The sequence below is a fragment of the Salvelinus fontinalis genome, chromosome 18 (genome assembly GCF_029448725.1).
Source record: "Salvelinus fontinalis isolate EN_2023a chromosome 18, ASM2944872v1, whole genome shotgun sequence".
In the NCBI taxonomy this organism is placed as follows: Eukaryota; Metazoa; Chordata; class Actinopteri; order Salmoniformes; family Salmonidae; genus Salvelinus; species Salvelinus fontinalis.
The window spans coordinates 23,994,535-24,011,003 of NC_074682.1; the positions used below are offsets into that span (position 1 = coordinate 23,994,535).

Sequence of the window (16,469 nt, forward strand, 5' to 3'; positions counted from 1 at the left end):
AGAGAGAGAGAGAGAGAGAGAGAAAGAGAGCAATAAGTAACGTGTGAACAGGGAATGTTTTCAACAGTTTGATGTACTGTATTTTCTTGTTGAGTGTCTCATGGGGATTAATGTCTTAATTGCCGTGTTGGTGGTGGCAGACAGAATGTTACTCGTAAAAAACAGAACGGGTCACCTCTGATCTCACTGTGGGTCTGGCCTTCACTTTTTGGTTTACTTTTGACCCTTACATGAGCCATGCCCCTGAGACTGAGAGACAGAGTAAAGGAATTTTGTGGGGGATTTAAAAGTTCAGTAGTTGTTACACATGGAGGATTTGTTTGGGCACGGATCTGTCCCCTCATCCATCTTCCTCCTCCTTCTTAGAGGAGCGTATCTTTCTCCTAAAGCTGTGTTTAATTTCACGTTTCAGATAATAGAATCTTTCTGGAGTTTACTCTCCAGGAGTACTTTGCTGATAATGAGACAGCATTTAGGACAATTGCTGTAATTTGTGTGTGCGTGTGTGGTGCATGCCCTGCAGATATTGATGAGTGCCAGGTCCACAACGGTGGCTGCCAGCACGGTTGCGTGAACTCCAGGGGCTCTTATCATTGTGAATGTAACCCAGGCTCTCGACTCCATGTGGATGGACGCACCTGCATTGGTGAGTAATATTAGCAACCAGCGGCCCATGAACCTGATAACCCCATGTTATGCACCATCATCATGATATATAAACCACAAACATATTGTGTCATTCAAGTCAGTGGAAGCTTTTGGAAAACCCAGGGTCTAGGTATGAGTAAGTCTAGTCCTCATGAAAGGGAAAGGAAATTGGATACATAGTCAGTTGTACAACTGAATGCATTCAACTGAAATGTGTCTTCTGCATTTAGCCCAACCCCCCTGATTCAGACTACAGTATAGAAAGGTCTCAGTTCAGTTGAAAAGATTGTCTTTCTCAGTCTCAACTTGCACAGCAAGGAATGTATACACAGCGTCATCTCTGACGTTTAGAATGGAAATGTATGTTGCTTTTCTTGGCTTTAAGACAATGTATATGATATGAGAGAGGATAGAGAGGAGGACCCTAGTGTCACTGACTACCTGTTGTATGACGGCTGCGGTGTGGTGATAATGACTGACTGCACTAATAATCACAGTGCTCAAGTGGACTGTCTCAGGGTTGATGCTTATCTGTGAGGTTGCATATCGTTCTCTTGATGGCGGTCTGGGAACTGTGCTGTACCACTGAGTGAGTGAGTGAGTGAGTGAGTGAGTGAGTGAGTGAGTGAGTGAGTGAGTGAGTGAGTGAGTGAGTGAGTGAGTGAGTGAGTGAGTGAGTGAGTGAGTGAGTGAGTGAGTGAGTGAGTGAGTGAGTGAGTGAGTGAGTGAGTGAGTGAGTGAGTGAGTGAGTGAGTGAGTGAGTGAGTGAGTGAGTGAGTGAGTGAGTGAGTGAGTGAGTGAGTGAGTGAGTGAGTGAGTGAGTGAGTGAGTGAGTGAGTGAGTGAGTGAGTGAGTGAGTGAGTGAGTGAGTGAGTGAGTGAGTGAGTGAGTGAGTGAGTGAGTGAGTGAGTGAGTGAGTGAGTGAGTGAGTGAGTGAGTGAGTGAGTGAGTGAGTGAGAGAGAGAGAGAGAGAGAGAGAGAGAGAGAGAGAGAGAGAGAGAGAGAGAGAGAGAGAGAGAGAGAGAGAGAGAGAGAGAGAGAGAGAGAGAGAGATGCATACCAATAGCCACAGAGGCAGTAGAGGAAGGGAACACCAGATGTCTTCCCATATCAATTCAACATATCAGTTATTTTTTTATATCCAGCATATGGTTTGACTGAAGAGGTCAGTCTTAACAAGCAGAGCATGTGGATGCATAAAGTGTCCAGTCAGTTTATCAAAACACCATTAGAGGAGGAGGTCAGTCAGAGGCTGGGCCTGGTGTTTTCATCCAGAGATGCTGTAGCTAACTGAGAGAGAAAGAGACATGTAAAAAGCAGAGATCAGTCAGTGTGCTGGCTCGCTGGCTTCACCTCATCAGCTCAGGAGGAGTGTCCTCCGCCACTGAGGACCTTCGATCTGCTGTCTATGTGATTATTGGCCCTACAGGCATGATGATGGATATTTAATCAGAGCAGAACATTTCACTGAGGTATTTAGCACAGTGTTTGTGTTGGTAGCACTTCTGAGCTCGCAGCATTTCAGAAACAGAAAAGGACACAGAGTGAAGGGTAGAAGCCTCGCTCCATTCAGATTTATATCTGAAAGAATACATTTCAAAACTCAAAAGGAACTTAAGAACAGTGTTTACAGTGCCCTCTCTCAAAATGTATTCTAAAAATGTATTGTCTGTCTGTCTGTGTCCAGCTGTCCAATCATGTGGAATCAGTAATGGAGGATGTGAGCATTTCTGTATACAGCAGTCCCTTGCTGCCTTCCGCTGCCGCTGTAGAGACAAATATGTGCTGGCTGAGGATGGCAAGCACTGCAAATGTGAGTATCTTCATCATCCACTGGCCTCTGCACACTACTGTGCACCTGACAGCACATGCACACTCACTCACAGGTGATTAAATATATCCAAGCACCTGTCAAATACTGAAGTACCCTCAAGGTGAAGTCATTTGTGAGAAAACAACATTTCGACCAATTACAAACAAATAAGAAATAATCTCCCATGTCACATTGCATGTAGTTTCCTTTCCTTCTCCCAGTGTACCGTTGGGCTTCAGGTTTGACATGGGAAACTGCAGATGAAGTACGTTTAGTAGAAAGACTGCAGAGTGGGCAAGTTGACAGGCTGTAAAGTCACAAAACATGTGGTTTTCTCTTTTTCACCACAAATATGGGCTACATTACTGATCATAATCTTTGGCTGAGGTAATCATGAGTGCAGACACAGAGAGCAGCTTTCAGTGCATGTTGAATGACAGGCAGCTAAGAGAGACAGTAGCCTGATACAGACATTAAACTAATCGTGACGTGTAACCCAGAGAGGCAGCTAGATAATAAAGACGGATAACCATACTTGGAGGAGCTTCAAGCTGTAACTATGCCAGTCCCAAATAGCAATATGATGGATGGATGGAGAGGGGAGAGTGTAGGCAAGATACAAGCCTTTATTTATAGTGTTAGGGGAAGGGTATTTGAGAATCCAAGGTGTCCTTTAGATCCAAGAGTTTGTCATAACACTGTACATTCATAGCTGCCAATAATTCATGTCCAACAGGATGTCTAAGTTGGACTTCCTTCCATTCAGGAGATGAGACCTTAAATTGTTGTGAATCAGACCCTAATTTTAAGTGTTCACTCATCTTTCATGTTTTCCCTCAACATTAGTTCACATTATACTCTGGCAACACAAAGCTCAGCCATGGAATGTCTGGGCAGCAGAGTCCTCCTCTCTCTCTCTCTCTCTCTTTCTCTCTCTCTCTCTCTCCCTCTCTCTCTCTCTCTCCCTCTCTCTGTCTCTCTCTCTCTCAGGGAGGGGGGATTTTGATTTTACAATAAGAACTGTCTTTTAGACATTTTTTCGTTGTAATGGTTGGCAAGGACCAGCTTCCTCTAATTTCTGCAGGCACAATTATGCAGAAAAATACTCAGCCTAGTGTAGAGTTTGGGCCTTTGTCTTGAGTGGTTATGTCAGTATGTATTTGTTCAGTATACTGTATGAGCTGTACTTCTGCATTTTAGATAAATGTCCTCGAAAAAATTCCACAATGATTGTTTTTGTAAGAACTTGATGTTCGTCACGATAAAGCGCTCTCAAACATTAATCGTTGTCTCCTGTGTTACAGTGGAGAGTCCATGTCTAGATAAGAATGGTGGCTGCCAGCATGACTGTCTTGTTGATCGTGGCAAGGCGCACTGTGAATGTAGAAATGGGTACAAACTGGCAGAGGACAGGAAGACCTGTGAGGGTAAAAAAGATCTGTTGATTACTGCACTACTGTTCATACAGGGCCAATCATGTCTCTGTATTTAAGTTCTAGTATAGATCTGTACAGACACTTTGTTCATCCCAGATATTGATGAGTGTGAGTCGGAGCAGACGGGCTGTGCCCATGGCTGCCACAACACCCTGGGCTCCTTCGCCTGTGTGTGTGACACTGCCTACGAGATGGGAGCAGACGGACGCCAGTGCTATCGTGAGTTTGGCTCCTATAATCATCTCCATGGCTTTCATTATTTGACATGATCTGAAATATCTCAACCAGAAGTACTTGGAGTGTCATCTCATGTGTTTCTGTGTGACAGGAATTGAGATGGAGATTGTCAACAGCTGTGAGAGCAACAACGGAGGCTGCTCCCATCACTGCCAGCACTCCACCGCCGGCCCTGTCTGTAGCTGTAACCAGGGTTACCGACTGGAGGAGGACCTCAAGACCTGTGTTGGTCAGTCTAGAGACTAACCTTCACCATTCAGTCTAGAGACAAAATTTTACCATTCAGTCTAGAGACTAACCTTTACCATTCAGTCTAGAGACTAACCTCTACCATTCAGTCTAGAGACTAACCTCTACCATTCAGTCTAGAGACTTAGCTTTAACATTCAGCTCAGATCAGTTTAGAGACTAACGTTTACCATTCAGTCTAGAGACTTAGCTTTAACATTCAGCTCAGATCAGTCTAGAGACTATCCTTTACCATTCAGTCTAGGGACTAACCTTTTACCAGTCAGTCTAGAGACTAACGTTTACCATTCAGTCTAGAGACTAACCTTTACTATTCAGTCTAGGGACTAACCTTTTACCAGTCAGTCTAGAGATAAACGTTTACCATTCAGTCTAGAGACTGACCTTTACCAGTCAGTCTAGAGACTAACCTTTACCATTCAGTCTAGGGACTAACCTTTTACCAGTCAGTCTAGAGACTAACGTTTACCAATCAGTCTAGAGACTAACGTTTACCATTCAGTCTAGAGATTAACCTTTACCATTCAGTCTAGAGACTGACCTTTACCATTCAGTCTAGGGACTAACCTTTTAGCAGTCAGTCTAGAGACTAATGTTTACCATTCAGTCTAGAGATCGACCTTTACCAGTCAGTCTAGAGATTAACCTTTACCATTCAGTCTAGAGGCTGACCTTTACCATTCAGTCTAGAGATTAACACTTACCATTCAGTCTAGAGATTAACACTTACCATTCAGTCTAGAGATTAACACTTACCATTCAGTCTAGAGATTAACACTTACCATTCAGTCTAGGGACTAACCACAACCTTGAGACTAATCTCAACCCTTCAGATCAGTTTTAGACAAAACATATCCCAATATCATGATTCTCCCTATGATGCTTTTTATTGTGTGTTTTGTTTGGCAGACCTGGACGAGTGTGGAGAGGGAAGCTCCTGCTGCGAACAGGACTGTACCAACTACCCTGGGGGCTATGAGTGCTACTGCACAGCGGGGTACCGCCTCAACTCAGACGGATGTAGCTGTGATGGTATGTTCTCCCCTCTAAAACCTCAGGATAGTTATTTAGTGGGGCACTCGTTATACAATAATTGTTGAACCTGGATTGCTTCCAGTTGAACTAATATGTGTATATATGAGGCTGTAATATTAGAATCATGTTTGTATTTTTTGGTTTCCTGTACATTGTTTATTACATAAGAACATTGATTCAGTGCTAAATGTCAGGGATTTTGGCTATTTATATCAATTTACCTGACTGAGGAGCAGTGTTTTTGTAAAGTGACTGGACTGTGTGTGTGTTGTGTAGATGTGGATGAATGTCTGGCGGCTAACGGTGGCTGTGATCACACGTGCCAGAACACCGCCGGCTCCTTCCAGTGTTTCTGCCGCCGAGGCTTTCGTCTGGACGAGGACCGACACTCCTGTGAACGTGAGTTCCACCAATCAAATGAGATGTTGTTGCTTAGCCTGTCTAGGATCAGCGTGCCGCTAGCGGCACTCCCCCCCCCCCCCCACTGAAAAACCAGTGCCGCGAAATTCAAAAAAAATATTTTTTTAAAATATTTAACTTTCACACATTAAAGTCCAATACAGCTAATGAAAGACACAGATCTTATGAATCCAGTCAACATTTCCGATTTTTAAAATGTTTTACAGGGAAGACACAATATGTAAAGATGTACATCTATTACCTAAAAACACATTAGCATATTCCACCATCTTTTATTTGTCCACCAACACCAGTAGCCATCACCAATTCGGCTAAACTAAGATATTTATAGCCCCTAACCAACAAAAAAACTCATTAGATGACAGTCTGATAACATATTTATGGTATGGGATAGGTTTTGTTAGAAAAAAGTGCATATTTCAGGTAGATGGCATAGTTTACAATTGCACCCACCATCACAAATGGACTAGAATAATTACAATGAGCAACGTGTTTACCTAACTACTAATCATCAAACATTTCGTAAAAATACACAGCATACACGAATCGAAAGACACAGATCCTGTGAATACAGACAATATTTCAGATTTTCTAAGTGTCTTACAGCGAAAACACAATAAATCGTTATATTAGCTTAGCACATAGCAATTAGCAGCCCAGCATTGATTCTAGCCAAAGTGAGCGATAAAAGTCAACATCGCCAAAAGATATTAATTTTTTCACTAACCTTCTCAGAATTCTTCCGATGACACTCCTGTAACATCACATTACAACATGCATATACAGTTTGATCGAAAATGTTTATATTTAGCCACCAAAATCATGGTTAGACAATGTGAAATGTAGACAAGCTGGTAAAGAAAACGTCCTTGCGCCACTTAGACAGTGATCTACTCTTATACATAAATACTCATAAACGTGACTAAAAAATATAGGGTGGACAGGGATTGATAGACAATTTAATTCTTAATACAATTGCGTTATTACATTTTTTAATTTATCCTTACTTTTCAATACAGTTTGCGCCAAGCGAAGCTACGTCAAAAAACATGGCGTCCTAAGCCACTAAAATGTTTCGACAGAAACACGATTTATCATAATAAAAATGTCCTACCTTGAGCTGTTCTTCCATCAGTATCTTGGGCAAAGGATCCTTTCTTGGGAGAAATCGTCTTTTGGTGGAAAGCTGTCCTCTTGCCATGTGGAAATGTCAACTACGTTCGGGATGAACTGAAAAGCGTGACCAACTTTTCACATCGTTGCAAAAATAAATGTCCCAAAATCGCACTAAACGGATATAAATTGCTATAAAACGCTTTAAATTAACTACTTTGTGATGTTTGTAACTCCTATAACGAGTGAAAAGATGACCGGAGAAATATAACAGGCTAAACTAATGCTTGGAACAGGAGAGGGTCGGTGTCTTCCACGCGCGTTACGCAGCAAGAAAAGACTTGCTAGCTAAAGGTTTTTTTCATTTGTAGGGCCTGTGAACGAGCAATCGAGCCCGTTGGAATCGTCATCACGTAAAGGCATCCAGGGGAAGACGTAAGAAGTGTCCGTATAGTCATAGCAACGACAGTGCCCGTTTAAATGACTTCAGAAAAGTGGCCAACGTTTCTCAAATCTGACTCCATGTCAGGGAAATTGCTGTAGAATGGGCTCTGTTCCACTTAGAGACAAAATTTCAACTCCTATAGAAACTATAGACTGTTTTCTATCCAATAATAATAATAATATGCATATTGTACGATCAAGGATTTTGTGGGAAGCCGTTTAAAAAATTAGCCACATTAGCATAAATAGTCTAAACAGCGCCCCCATCCCCAACAGGTTAAAGCCACACCACCATCATCATGTCCCACTTGGACCTTTTACCCTTACACAAAAAAGTGTGTGCTTGAGTTGGTGTGTGTGTATTTGAACATGGGTGGGTGTGTGAGGGTCTGTGTTCTCTCTCTCTCTCTCTCTCTCTCTCTCTCTCTCTCTCTCTCTCTCTCTCTCTCTCTCTCTCTCTCTCTCTCTCTCTCTCTCTCTCTCTCTTTCTTGCTCTCTTAATCTCCTCCCTCTCTCTCTCTTGCTCTCTTAATCTCCTCTCTCTCTCTCTCTCTCTCTCTCTCTCTCTCTCTCTCTCTCTCTCTCTCTCTCTCTCTCTCTCTCTCTCTCTCACTCTCTCTCTCTTTCTGCAGCACTGGAGAATACAGTTGAGGCCCTGTATAGTGGTGGCCAGGATGCCGTGGGGCCCCTGCCTCAGCCTCAGCTCACCCTGCTGCAGGACTACAACCAGCCCCTGGAGCGCTATGATGACTATGAGGATGACGACGCTGGAGAGCTGCTGGCTGAGAGCATGTTGGCAGAGAAATTTGGTGAGCCTCTGAACACTAACACACTATGGTCCTGTATCTGATTAGCTCTGTGTCTGAGCAACAGGAGGTAAACCGTAAGACCTCCTTATTTAATTACTAGTTACTGGGCAATGAAATACCCCACAGCAGGTGGTAAATTGGTTAGCAGATTTTATTTTACATACCTGGGTAGTAATGGGGAAGCTTATAGACTGTGGCAGGAGGTTGTGGCAGAGAGCCTTGGGATCTGTTTTGTGTTGTTCCTTGATGTATTAATGTGAAAACAGTAATCAGTATTGTAGTATTTAAGGTGTTCTCACTGGGGTTGCTGTGCTAGGAAGAATGTAGTTGAAGATGGCAAATCCCTAACCACAAACAGATATTGTTCTGAATGTGATAATCAATAATGTCTTTGTCTCGTATGCAGTGTGTCTGAACAACACGTTTGGCCATGACTGCAGTCTGACCTGTGAGGACTGCTCTAACGGAGGGCTGTGTGGCCCAGGGAGAGATGGATGTCACTGTCCCGATGGATGGACAGGCCTCATTTGCAACCAGAGTCAGTATCTGCTCACAGCAAACACATACAGACTGTAAACAAACTGCACTCACAACACTGTACATTATCAATCTTATGTCTGTGTGTTTTTCTGTGGAACAGCACATCTCTGTATTATGGATACATATATACACTTTTATTCTATCCTATACTAACAGCTTGTCCTGAAGGATCCTTTGGCAAGAACTGCTCATTTCCCTGTAAGTGTATGAACGGAGCCACCTGTGATCCTGTTAATGGGAACTGTCGCTGCCCACCTGGCGTCAGTGGAGACATGTGTCAGGATGGTGAGTAACTACTGGTTAACATATACGGTACAAAAACACTCTCAGTTATTCACTCTATTGAAAAGTTCAGTTGCCTGATAATAATGCTTTGTTGTCTGTAGGCTGTCCTAAGGGCTTCTATGGGAAACAGTGCAATAAGAAGTGTAACTGTGCCTGTAACGGGCGCTGCCACCGCACCTACGGAGCCTGTCTGTGTGACCCTGGACTCTACGGGAGGTTCTGCCATCTACGTGAGTCACTCACTGTTGACCCTGCACATCTCACCTTCCACCTCTACTCATATTCATCACTCACCTTATTCATTCAGTTCTTATTCAGTATTCTACATGTTATCTCCCTCCTTCCCTATCCAGCATGTCCCAAGTGGGCCTTTGGACCGGGCTGTTCAGAGGAGTGTCATTGTGTCCAACAGAACACTCTAGAGTGTCACCGTCGCCATGGCACCTGCGTCTGCAAGCCCGGTTGGCAAGGCAATGCATGCAGGGAAGGTCAGTGCTGGCTGCTGGGACCAAAAGTTCTTATCTACAGTATCTCCAGCAGTGCTGTAGTGCTCTATGTGTTTAACTCTGAGTGATGCCTGATCACGTCCACCCCCTCCCACCTCAGAGTGTGACCCAGGCACGTTTGGCCCAGGCTGTGGGAACAAGTGTGAGTGCCCGCTTGGACTGTCTTGTGATCATGTGACTGGGAAGTGCCAACGTCTGTGCCCGGCTGGTCTCCGTGGAGACACCTGTGATCAAGGTAGGTTGTCCTGTTGGTCCCATGGGATAGGCATTTCATGTCATGTTGGTCAGTTTACAGTACTGAATGTGGCTTCTTTTAGGAAGACTACCATTGTCTCTGTCCTCTCCTCTAGCCTGTCCAAAGGGGAGGTTTGGGCCAGGCTGCCCTCAGGCCTGTGACTGCTCAGGGGCTCCATGTGACAGAGTGAGCGGCCAGTGTCAGTGTCCTGCAGGAACATCAGGAAAACGCTGTGAGAATTGTAAGGAAAAAAACCTGGTGATACTATAGTATTCATAACATTGTGATAATGATGATGACGCTAACACTTACTCTTGCTCTTGCTGTGTGCTGCAGTGTGTGTGGAGGGTTCCTGGGGCGCGGGCTGCCATGAGGCCTGTCCAGTCTGTGAGAATGGAGGAGTGTGTGACAAACACAACGGAACTTGTTCCTGTCCTCCTGGGTACATGGGCAGGCTCTGTCAGAACTGTGAGTTTGATCGAATCAATGGTAGAACTGTGATCGAAGATTTGTGGTAGTTTGTGGTAGTTTTGGTCTAATTTTAGAAAGAGATGTTAAATGCATGATGAGCAGGCCTTTCTAGTGGGTCATGAAAACACCAACCACACCACATTCTCCTCTGTCTGAGGCACAGACATGTCATAAACCATGTTTTCACAGACGGATAAATATTCTTCCTGTATAACCAACGGATTTCTTGTTAAATGCCTTTTGATGTTTGTATGTCATTTCAACCAGTGTCATGGAAACTGTATGGTATTGCAATATGTGTGTTTACATTTTGTACGTAGAGGGTGTGTGACTCTCTGGCTCACAGTGCTTTATCATGTGTCTGTGTGTGCTGTAGCGTGTCCAACAGGACGGTTTGGTGTTGGATGCCAGCTGCGCTGCGTGTGTGAAAACAGCGGGCACTGCCACCCTGTCACGGGCCGTTGTACTTGTAACCCTGGCTGGGCAGGACATAACTGCAGGAAAGGTAGAGTGGGTGTGGCATTGAGTCTCAAATAAATCCAAAGAAATAAAAAATGGCTTACTCTCACTGAATCTAAACTATTTCATTAAAATGTCTCCTGTTTGTTTGTTTCCATGGCAGCCTGTGACTCTGGGCGCTGGGGAGTGGACTGTGCTGAGAAATGTGACTGTAAGAATGGGGATGGGAGCTGTGACGCAGTGACGGGCCAGTGTAACTGTGAGGCCGGCTACACAGGGACACAATGCCATGAAGGTATGAGTCCTCAAGCAAAATATCTGTTCGTAGGTTGTTTCTTTTCGGTCTGAATTCTTAAATTGCTATTGTGCAGTTGCAGTACTGTCTCAGAGCATGTCGCTGTCAAGCCCTGCTGTAGTTGTGTCTTCTCTGTGTCTCAGAGTGTCCAGTGGGGTCTTTCGGTCTGGGCTGTCGGCATCACTGCCAGTGTGACAACAAGGGGTCATGTGACCATGTCAGTGGAGCATGCACCTGCCTGGTGGGCTGGACTGGAACCTTCTGTGAGAAACGTAAGAGAACCTCCCAAACTCCCTAAAACGTAACCTACAACCCAAACTATATAACCGTACCATAGCCTGAACTGTATCTATAATGCAGTACAATTATCCTATTGGAATCATTGGGTTATTCTGCTGTATTGTTTGCTGAGATGTAAAGGTCTTTTGTGTTTGTTTAGCCTGTCCCCAGGGCTTCTATGGGGCAGACTGCCAGGAGAAGTGTTTCTGTCTGAATGGAGGTCACTGCAACCATGTCACTGGGACGTGTGTGTGTCCAGCTGGTTGGATCGGTCCCACCTGCAAACTGAGTGAGTATTCGACATCCCACGCTTCAAAGAGCCTGTCCAGTATGCACCCTGTGTAATAGAAACAATTTCAAATATCAGACATATTACATATATGTGTTTTACATTGGTGTGATTGATGATTGATTCTTTGGAAGTAAACAGTTTCTTATCTTTGCCTTGCAGCATGCCCGGCTGGTTTCTATGGGGAGGGCTGTAACCAAACCTGCGGTTGCCATAACAATGGCAACTGCCACCCGGCAAGTGGGCAGTGTGTCTGTACACCTGGCTGGACAGGGCCCAGCTGCTCACAGGGTGAGTGTGGAACTAGAGTAGTACTCCTAACTAGCTATGCACAATAATATTGCTTGAGTCCAACCGCTTTGAACAGAGGTTAGTGAATGAGTTCTGTACAGAGAAACCATAATGTAGTGATAATGGGTCTACCATTTTTCCCCCAGAATGCCCAGTGGGCTTCTATGGGGCAGACTGTCGTCAGCACTGCCTGTGTCAGAATGGAGCCAAATGTGACCAAATCAATGGGCAATGTACCTGTGCCAACGGGTGGATGGGCGCAGCCTGCGGGCTAGGTGAGTGGTACTGAAAGAGCCATAGAGACGCTTAGAGTCACCATTAACCTAGCTAACCCTACTTACTCATAGCTTATTCAGACCTATATCACATCATGTTCTGGGATTGTTTACCTAAAGCGTTATCCAATCAGGATGATCCTCATTCAGTACCAGCTCTACTAGAAATGCAGGCACTGGAAAACCATTAAGGCTCTGACTGGAGGGGTCTGGACAGCGTGCTTAAGGATAACATTACCTTAAATGCTAGAAACCATTTAGAACAGTGGCCTGTGGTTTGTTTTACTGTATTCAGGAATCAAATTAGTCTCAGTCCTAATTTGTCCTGGTTTAACTCATTTGTTTTTGACTGGTGGTGTTCCCTGGCTGTCTGTGAGACAGAGCTGCCCCTCAGACCGCAGACAGTCTGCTAGACCCCACAGTCTCCTGTCTGCCCTGTAACCGTCTCACTCTAGACTCCACAGACGCTGCAGTTCACCACCCCAATGTACTCTACATCACACACTATCCTCCCACAGCGCCCATATAAACTTCTCAACAGGTTCTCCATGCCAAACTCACCATCCTACTCTAGGCACAGGGAACCTCTAATGCTGCTGCCGGTGCGGTGTCACCTAGCCACTCAGTGGTTAATTACCACCTAGTGCCAACTTTCTGCTAAGTCAAACCACAGGGTTTGGAGAAGGTATTGCTGTCCTCAGCAGAAACACCATAGGTTTCTATGTTAGCCTGCTCTGACATGCGATGTCCTGTGTTCTTTCCTGCCATGTCTCTGTGGGTTGGTGCGTTGGTGTGTTGGCACTTCAGAGTGTGTATCAGGGCGGTTCGGGGCCGACTGCCAGCAGCAGTGTCAGTGTGAGAACGGGGGCCACTGCGACAGACAGACGGGCCAGTGCAACTGTGGTCCTGGCTGGGTCGGAGAGCGCTGTGAAAAAGGTGAGAAAGAGTGACAGAGAAGTGGACATATACTGTCTTTGTCATCATTAATGTTGTGAGGTGAATTAATTCACAGGTTTCTGCTGTACCTTCAACACAGCTGAAGGTTGTCACATCCAGTCTCTGAGTTCCTCCTCTGTCCTTTTCCTCCACTGCAGCCTGTGGGTCAGGCCTGTTTGGAGCTGGCTGTGAGGAGAGTTGTCAGTGTGAGCATATAGCCCCCTGTCACCACGTTACTGGGCACTGCCTCTGTCCACCAGGTTGGAGGGAACCCCACTGTGATAAAGGTAGCCTACGTTTAATGATAACAACGTTTTCTATTATCCCTGAAAGTATTTTAGCCATACCTGTTTAGGATTTTGACTCTCCCTCCTTTTTACCACCAGCCTGTTTACCTGGAACCTATGGCAAGGGCTGTGTGCAACGCTGTACCTGTCCCCAGGGTACTTCCTGTCACCATGTCTCTGGGGAGTGTGGCTGTCCCCCTGGACTCACTGGCAATGGCTGTGAACAGAGTGAGTCCTGTACAAACCTCTCAGCCCATGTCTTCAGCTTCCAATTGGTTCATTCATCCCACAGTAACTAGTTCTGTAACTATTGCTATAAAATTAGAATATGTTCTCAGTCAAGTTACCTGGTAAAATAAGGGTAAAATAAAAAAAATAAAAACTCTGTCAGTCTGGACTTTCAGCTGTAATGTCTCGCTTTTCATGTTGCTTACCTCGTCTGTCTGTCTGTCTGTCTGTCTGTCTGTCTGTCGGTCTGTCTGTCTGCACCACCAGCCTGTCTGTCAGGGACATATGGACTCAACTGTAACCAGGTGTGCCAGTGTTCTGAGACCAACCAGCTCTGCCACCCAGTGACTGGGTTGTGTTACTGCGCCCCAGGCTTCCAAGGTCCTAAATGTAACCAGGGTATGTATTGTATCCCTGTTGGTATTGTACCCTAAATGTAACCAGGGTATGTGTTGTACCCCTGTTGGTATTGTACCCTAAATGTAACCAGGGTATGTATTGTACCCCCCTCTTGTTGGAATGACACCTTCATAACCTTCCAAAGGGGATGTCATTACTCTATCATAAAACCCTTTGGTATGTGTTTTGGGTACCCAGAGTGCCAGAAAGGTTGCTATGGTCCCGACTGTGAGCGAGAGTGCCAGTGTCAGAACAGTGGGAAGTGCAGCTCCACCTCTGGCACCTGTGAATGCACAGCAGGGTTCATCGGAGCACACTGCAACATCAGTGAGTTTATATTCAGCTTTTTATAGCACTGAATAACATGTAACACCTCCACAACAATCATAGCTTCTGAAGTAATATTAGAAAAACCATGGTCCTTAATCTCCTGTACCCTGTTGACAGCATGCCCAGCTGGTCGTTATGGGCAGGACTGTGCCCACGTGACACTGTGTGGAGAGGGGGTACAGAATGATCCTGTCACTGGTAGATGTCATTGCAGCCCTGGGCAAAGAGGAGAGGACTGTGGACAAGGTAGGTTTTCTCTAATGAATCGAGTTGAACAGATCACTATGTGTGGAAGTATTTTTACAACACTAATAGGATTGTTTGCGTCTCAATCTGTCTATAAGTTAAAGGTTTGTAATATATGTGTGTGTTTGTTATGTGTAATATCTGTGTATTGGCAGGCTGTGCTCCTGGTTGGTTTGGAGAGGACTGTGCTATCCTCTGTAACTGCAGTAACGGAGGACTGTGTGACTCTGTCTCTGGAAGCTGTACCTGTGGTCTGGGCTGGACTGGGGCTCACTGTGACACAGGTGAGAGATACTGTATAGTGCACCTTTACAAAATCACAGGAAATAGCTATGAACGTAATAACTCAACTCTCAGTGCTGGTTTTCATTCAGAAGATGGTACACTGTAGTTATGCTGCCTCTCTGTGTCTGTCTGTCTGTTTGTGTGATAGAATGTCCTCCGGGGACATTTGGAGGTAACTGCCAGCTGAAGTGTGACTGCTGGAACAATGGCACCTGTGACAGGGTGACTGGAACCTGCCAGTGTGGTCCAGGATACTACGGACGTCAGTGTGAACATGGCGAGTGACACACACACACACACACACACACACACACACACACACACACACACACACACACACACACACACACACACACACACACACACACACACCCCCCCACACACACACACACACACACCCCCCCACACACACACACACACACACACACACACACACACACACACACACACACACACACACACACACACACACACACACACACACACACACACACACACACACACACACACACACACACACACGCTCCTCCGAACTGGACATAGACATAATTGCGCTTAGCAAATCTCGAAATGAAAGCACAAAAAAGGAATCTTGCAAGTAGTAGAAGTGTCTTTCATACTGTATCTAAAGTGTCCTGCCCCTGTCCTCAGCATGCCCCCCTGGTCTCCATGGCCCTCTGTGCCAACTCCAGTGTAACTGTCTGAACAAGGCGTCCTGCAACCCCTCCACTGGGTTCTGTGTGTGTCCTCCAGGGTACCATGGCTCCCGCTGTCACAGAGGTGAGATCTCTGCCTTATGAAGTTACTGAGCTGATGGTTTCTAGTAGATGATGATGACTTTTATGTAGTTTGAAATGTAGGCCTTCAGGATTTATTCATTCTAAATAGGGTGTTGCTCTTACCCCACGTCTGTTTTCAGAGTGTCAACAGGGCACGTTTGGTGTGAACTGTGCCAAGTCATGTGACTGTGAGGAGGGCACGCCCTGTGACCCTGTGAGTGGCAGGTGTCTGTGCACCTCAGGCAAGACTGGACCCAGGTGTGACATTGGTAAGACTGAGGGGCATCAGAATATTCTATGTGATGGTACCTCAGGTGGCGATCTGTTTAAGAGGCTTTTTCTAATTATGTTCTGGTGTCTAATGAGGTATCGTCTTACCTATGTGTGTGTGTGTGTGTTTGTTGTCAGCCTGCAAAGCAAACCGCTATGGGCCAGACTGCACAGAGAGCTGTGTGTGTTACAACGCGGCTCACTGTGACCATCGGAACGGCCGCTGCACATGTCTCAACAGCTGGATCGGACTCACCTGTCAGGAAGGTAGTGATGAGTGACTAACACACACCACACTGCCCTCACCGCAGCAGGCATAGTGTATCTGGTGACAGGGCTGAAATGAAGCTGGACTGGAGAGAAAGGTTGACTGGAGCTGAACGTTTCCCCTGAGTTAGAAAAGAAACAACTTGTTTTAGTGCTGATACTTGTTTTTGTCTGTAGGGAGGTTGAACACATTGAGGTTACACATTTCCTCCGTTGGTGGTTCTGGTTGTGTTGTTGTTTGTCTGTAATGAGTGTGTCTTGTGTGCTGAGATACAGGGTCGACTGACAGCTCCTCCCCCTCTGTGTGGGTGTG

General features: G+C 45.4%; 1 protein-coding gene across 1 annotated transcript in view; it reads left to right on the forward strand.

Moving 5' to 3' along the window:
- Positions 1-16,469, forward strand: part of LOC129815184 (multiple epidermal growth factor-like domains protein 6) — an 89,018-nt gene that overhangs the window by 70,571 nt on the left and 1,978 nt on the right. The window contains exons 6-37 of the mRNA XM_055868678.1: positions 524-646; positions 2,336-2,461; positions 3,766-3,888; positions 3,994-4,116; positions 4,226-4,363; positions 5,293-5,415; positions 5,695-5,817; positions 8,028-8,204; positions 8,611-8,742; positions 8,901-9,029; positions 9,131-9,259; positions 9,383-9,517; positions 9,636-9,770; positions 9,886-10,011; positions 10,107-10,238; positions 10,618-10,746; positions 10,864-10,995; positions 11,139-11,267; positions 11,435-11,563; positions 11,726-11,854; positions 12,001-12,129; positions 12,937-13,065; positions 13,224-13,352; positions 13,452-13,580; positions 13,848-13,979; positions 14,178-14,306; positions 14,427-14,555; positions 14,711-14,839; positions 14,989-15,117; positions 15,492-15,620; positions 15,760-15,888; positions 16,028-16,156. Of these exons, the coding sequence (XP_055724653.1) occupies positions 524-646; positions 2,336-2,461; positions 3,766-3,888; positions 3,994-4,116; positions 4,226-4,363; positions 5,293-5,415; positions 5,695-5,817; positions 8,028-8,204; positions 8,611-8,742; positions 8,901-9,029; positions 9,131-9,259; positions 9,383-9,517; positions 9,636-9,770; positions 9,886-10,011; positions 10,107-10,238; positions 10,618-10,746; positions 10,864-10,995; positions 11,139-11,267; positions 11,435-11,563; positions 11,726-11,854; positions 12,001-12,129; positions 12,937-13,065; positions 13,224-13,352; positions 13,452-13,580; positions 13,848-13,979; positions 14,178-14,306; positions 14,427-14,555; positions 14,711-14,839; positions 14,989-15,117; positions 15,492-15,620; positions 15,760-15,888; positions 16,028-16,156 (4,173 nt within the window). The remainder of the gene's footprint in view (positions 1-523; positions 647-2,335; positions 2,462-3,765; positions 3,889-3,993; positions 4,117-4,225; positions 4,364-5,292; positions 5,416-5,694; positions 5,818-8,027; positions 8,205-8,610; positions 8,743-8,900; positions 9,030-9,130; positions 9,260-9,382; positions 9,518-9,635; positions 9,771-9,885; positions 10,012-10,106; positions 10,239-10,617; positions 10,747-10,863; positions 10,996-11,138; positions 11,268-11,434; positions 11,564-11,725; positions 11,855-12,000; positions 12,130-12,936; positions 13,066-13,223; positions 13,353-13,451; positions 13,581-13,847; positions 13,980-14,177; positions 14,307-14,426; positions 14,556-14,710; positions 14,840-14,988; positions 15,118-15,491; positions 15,621-15,759; positions 15,889-16,027; positions 16,157-16,469) is intronic.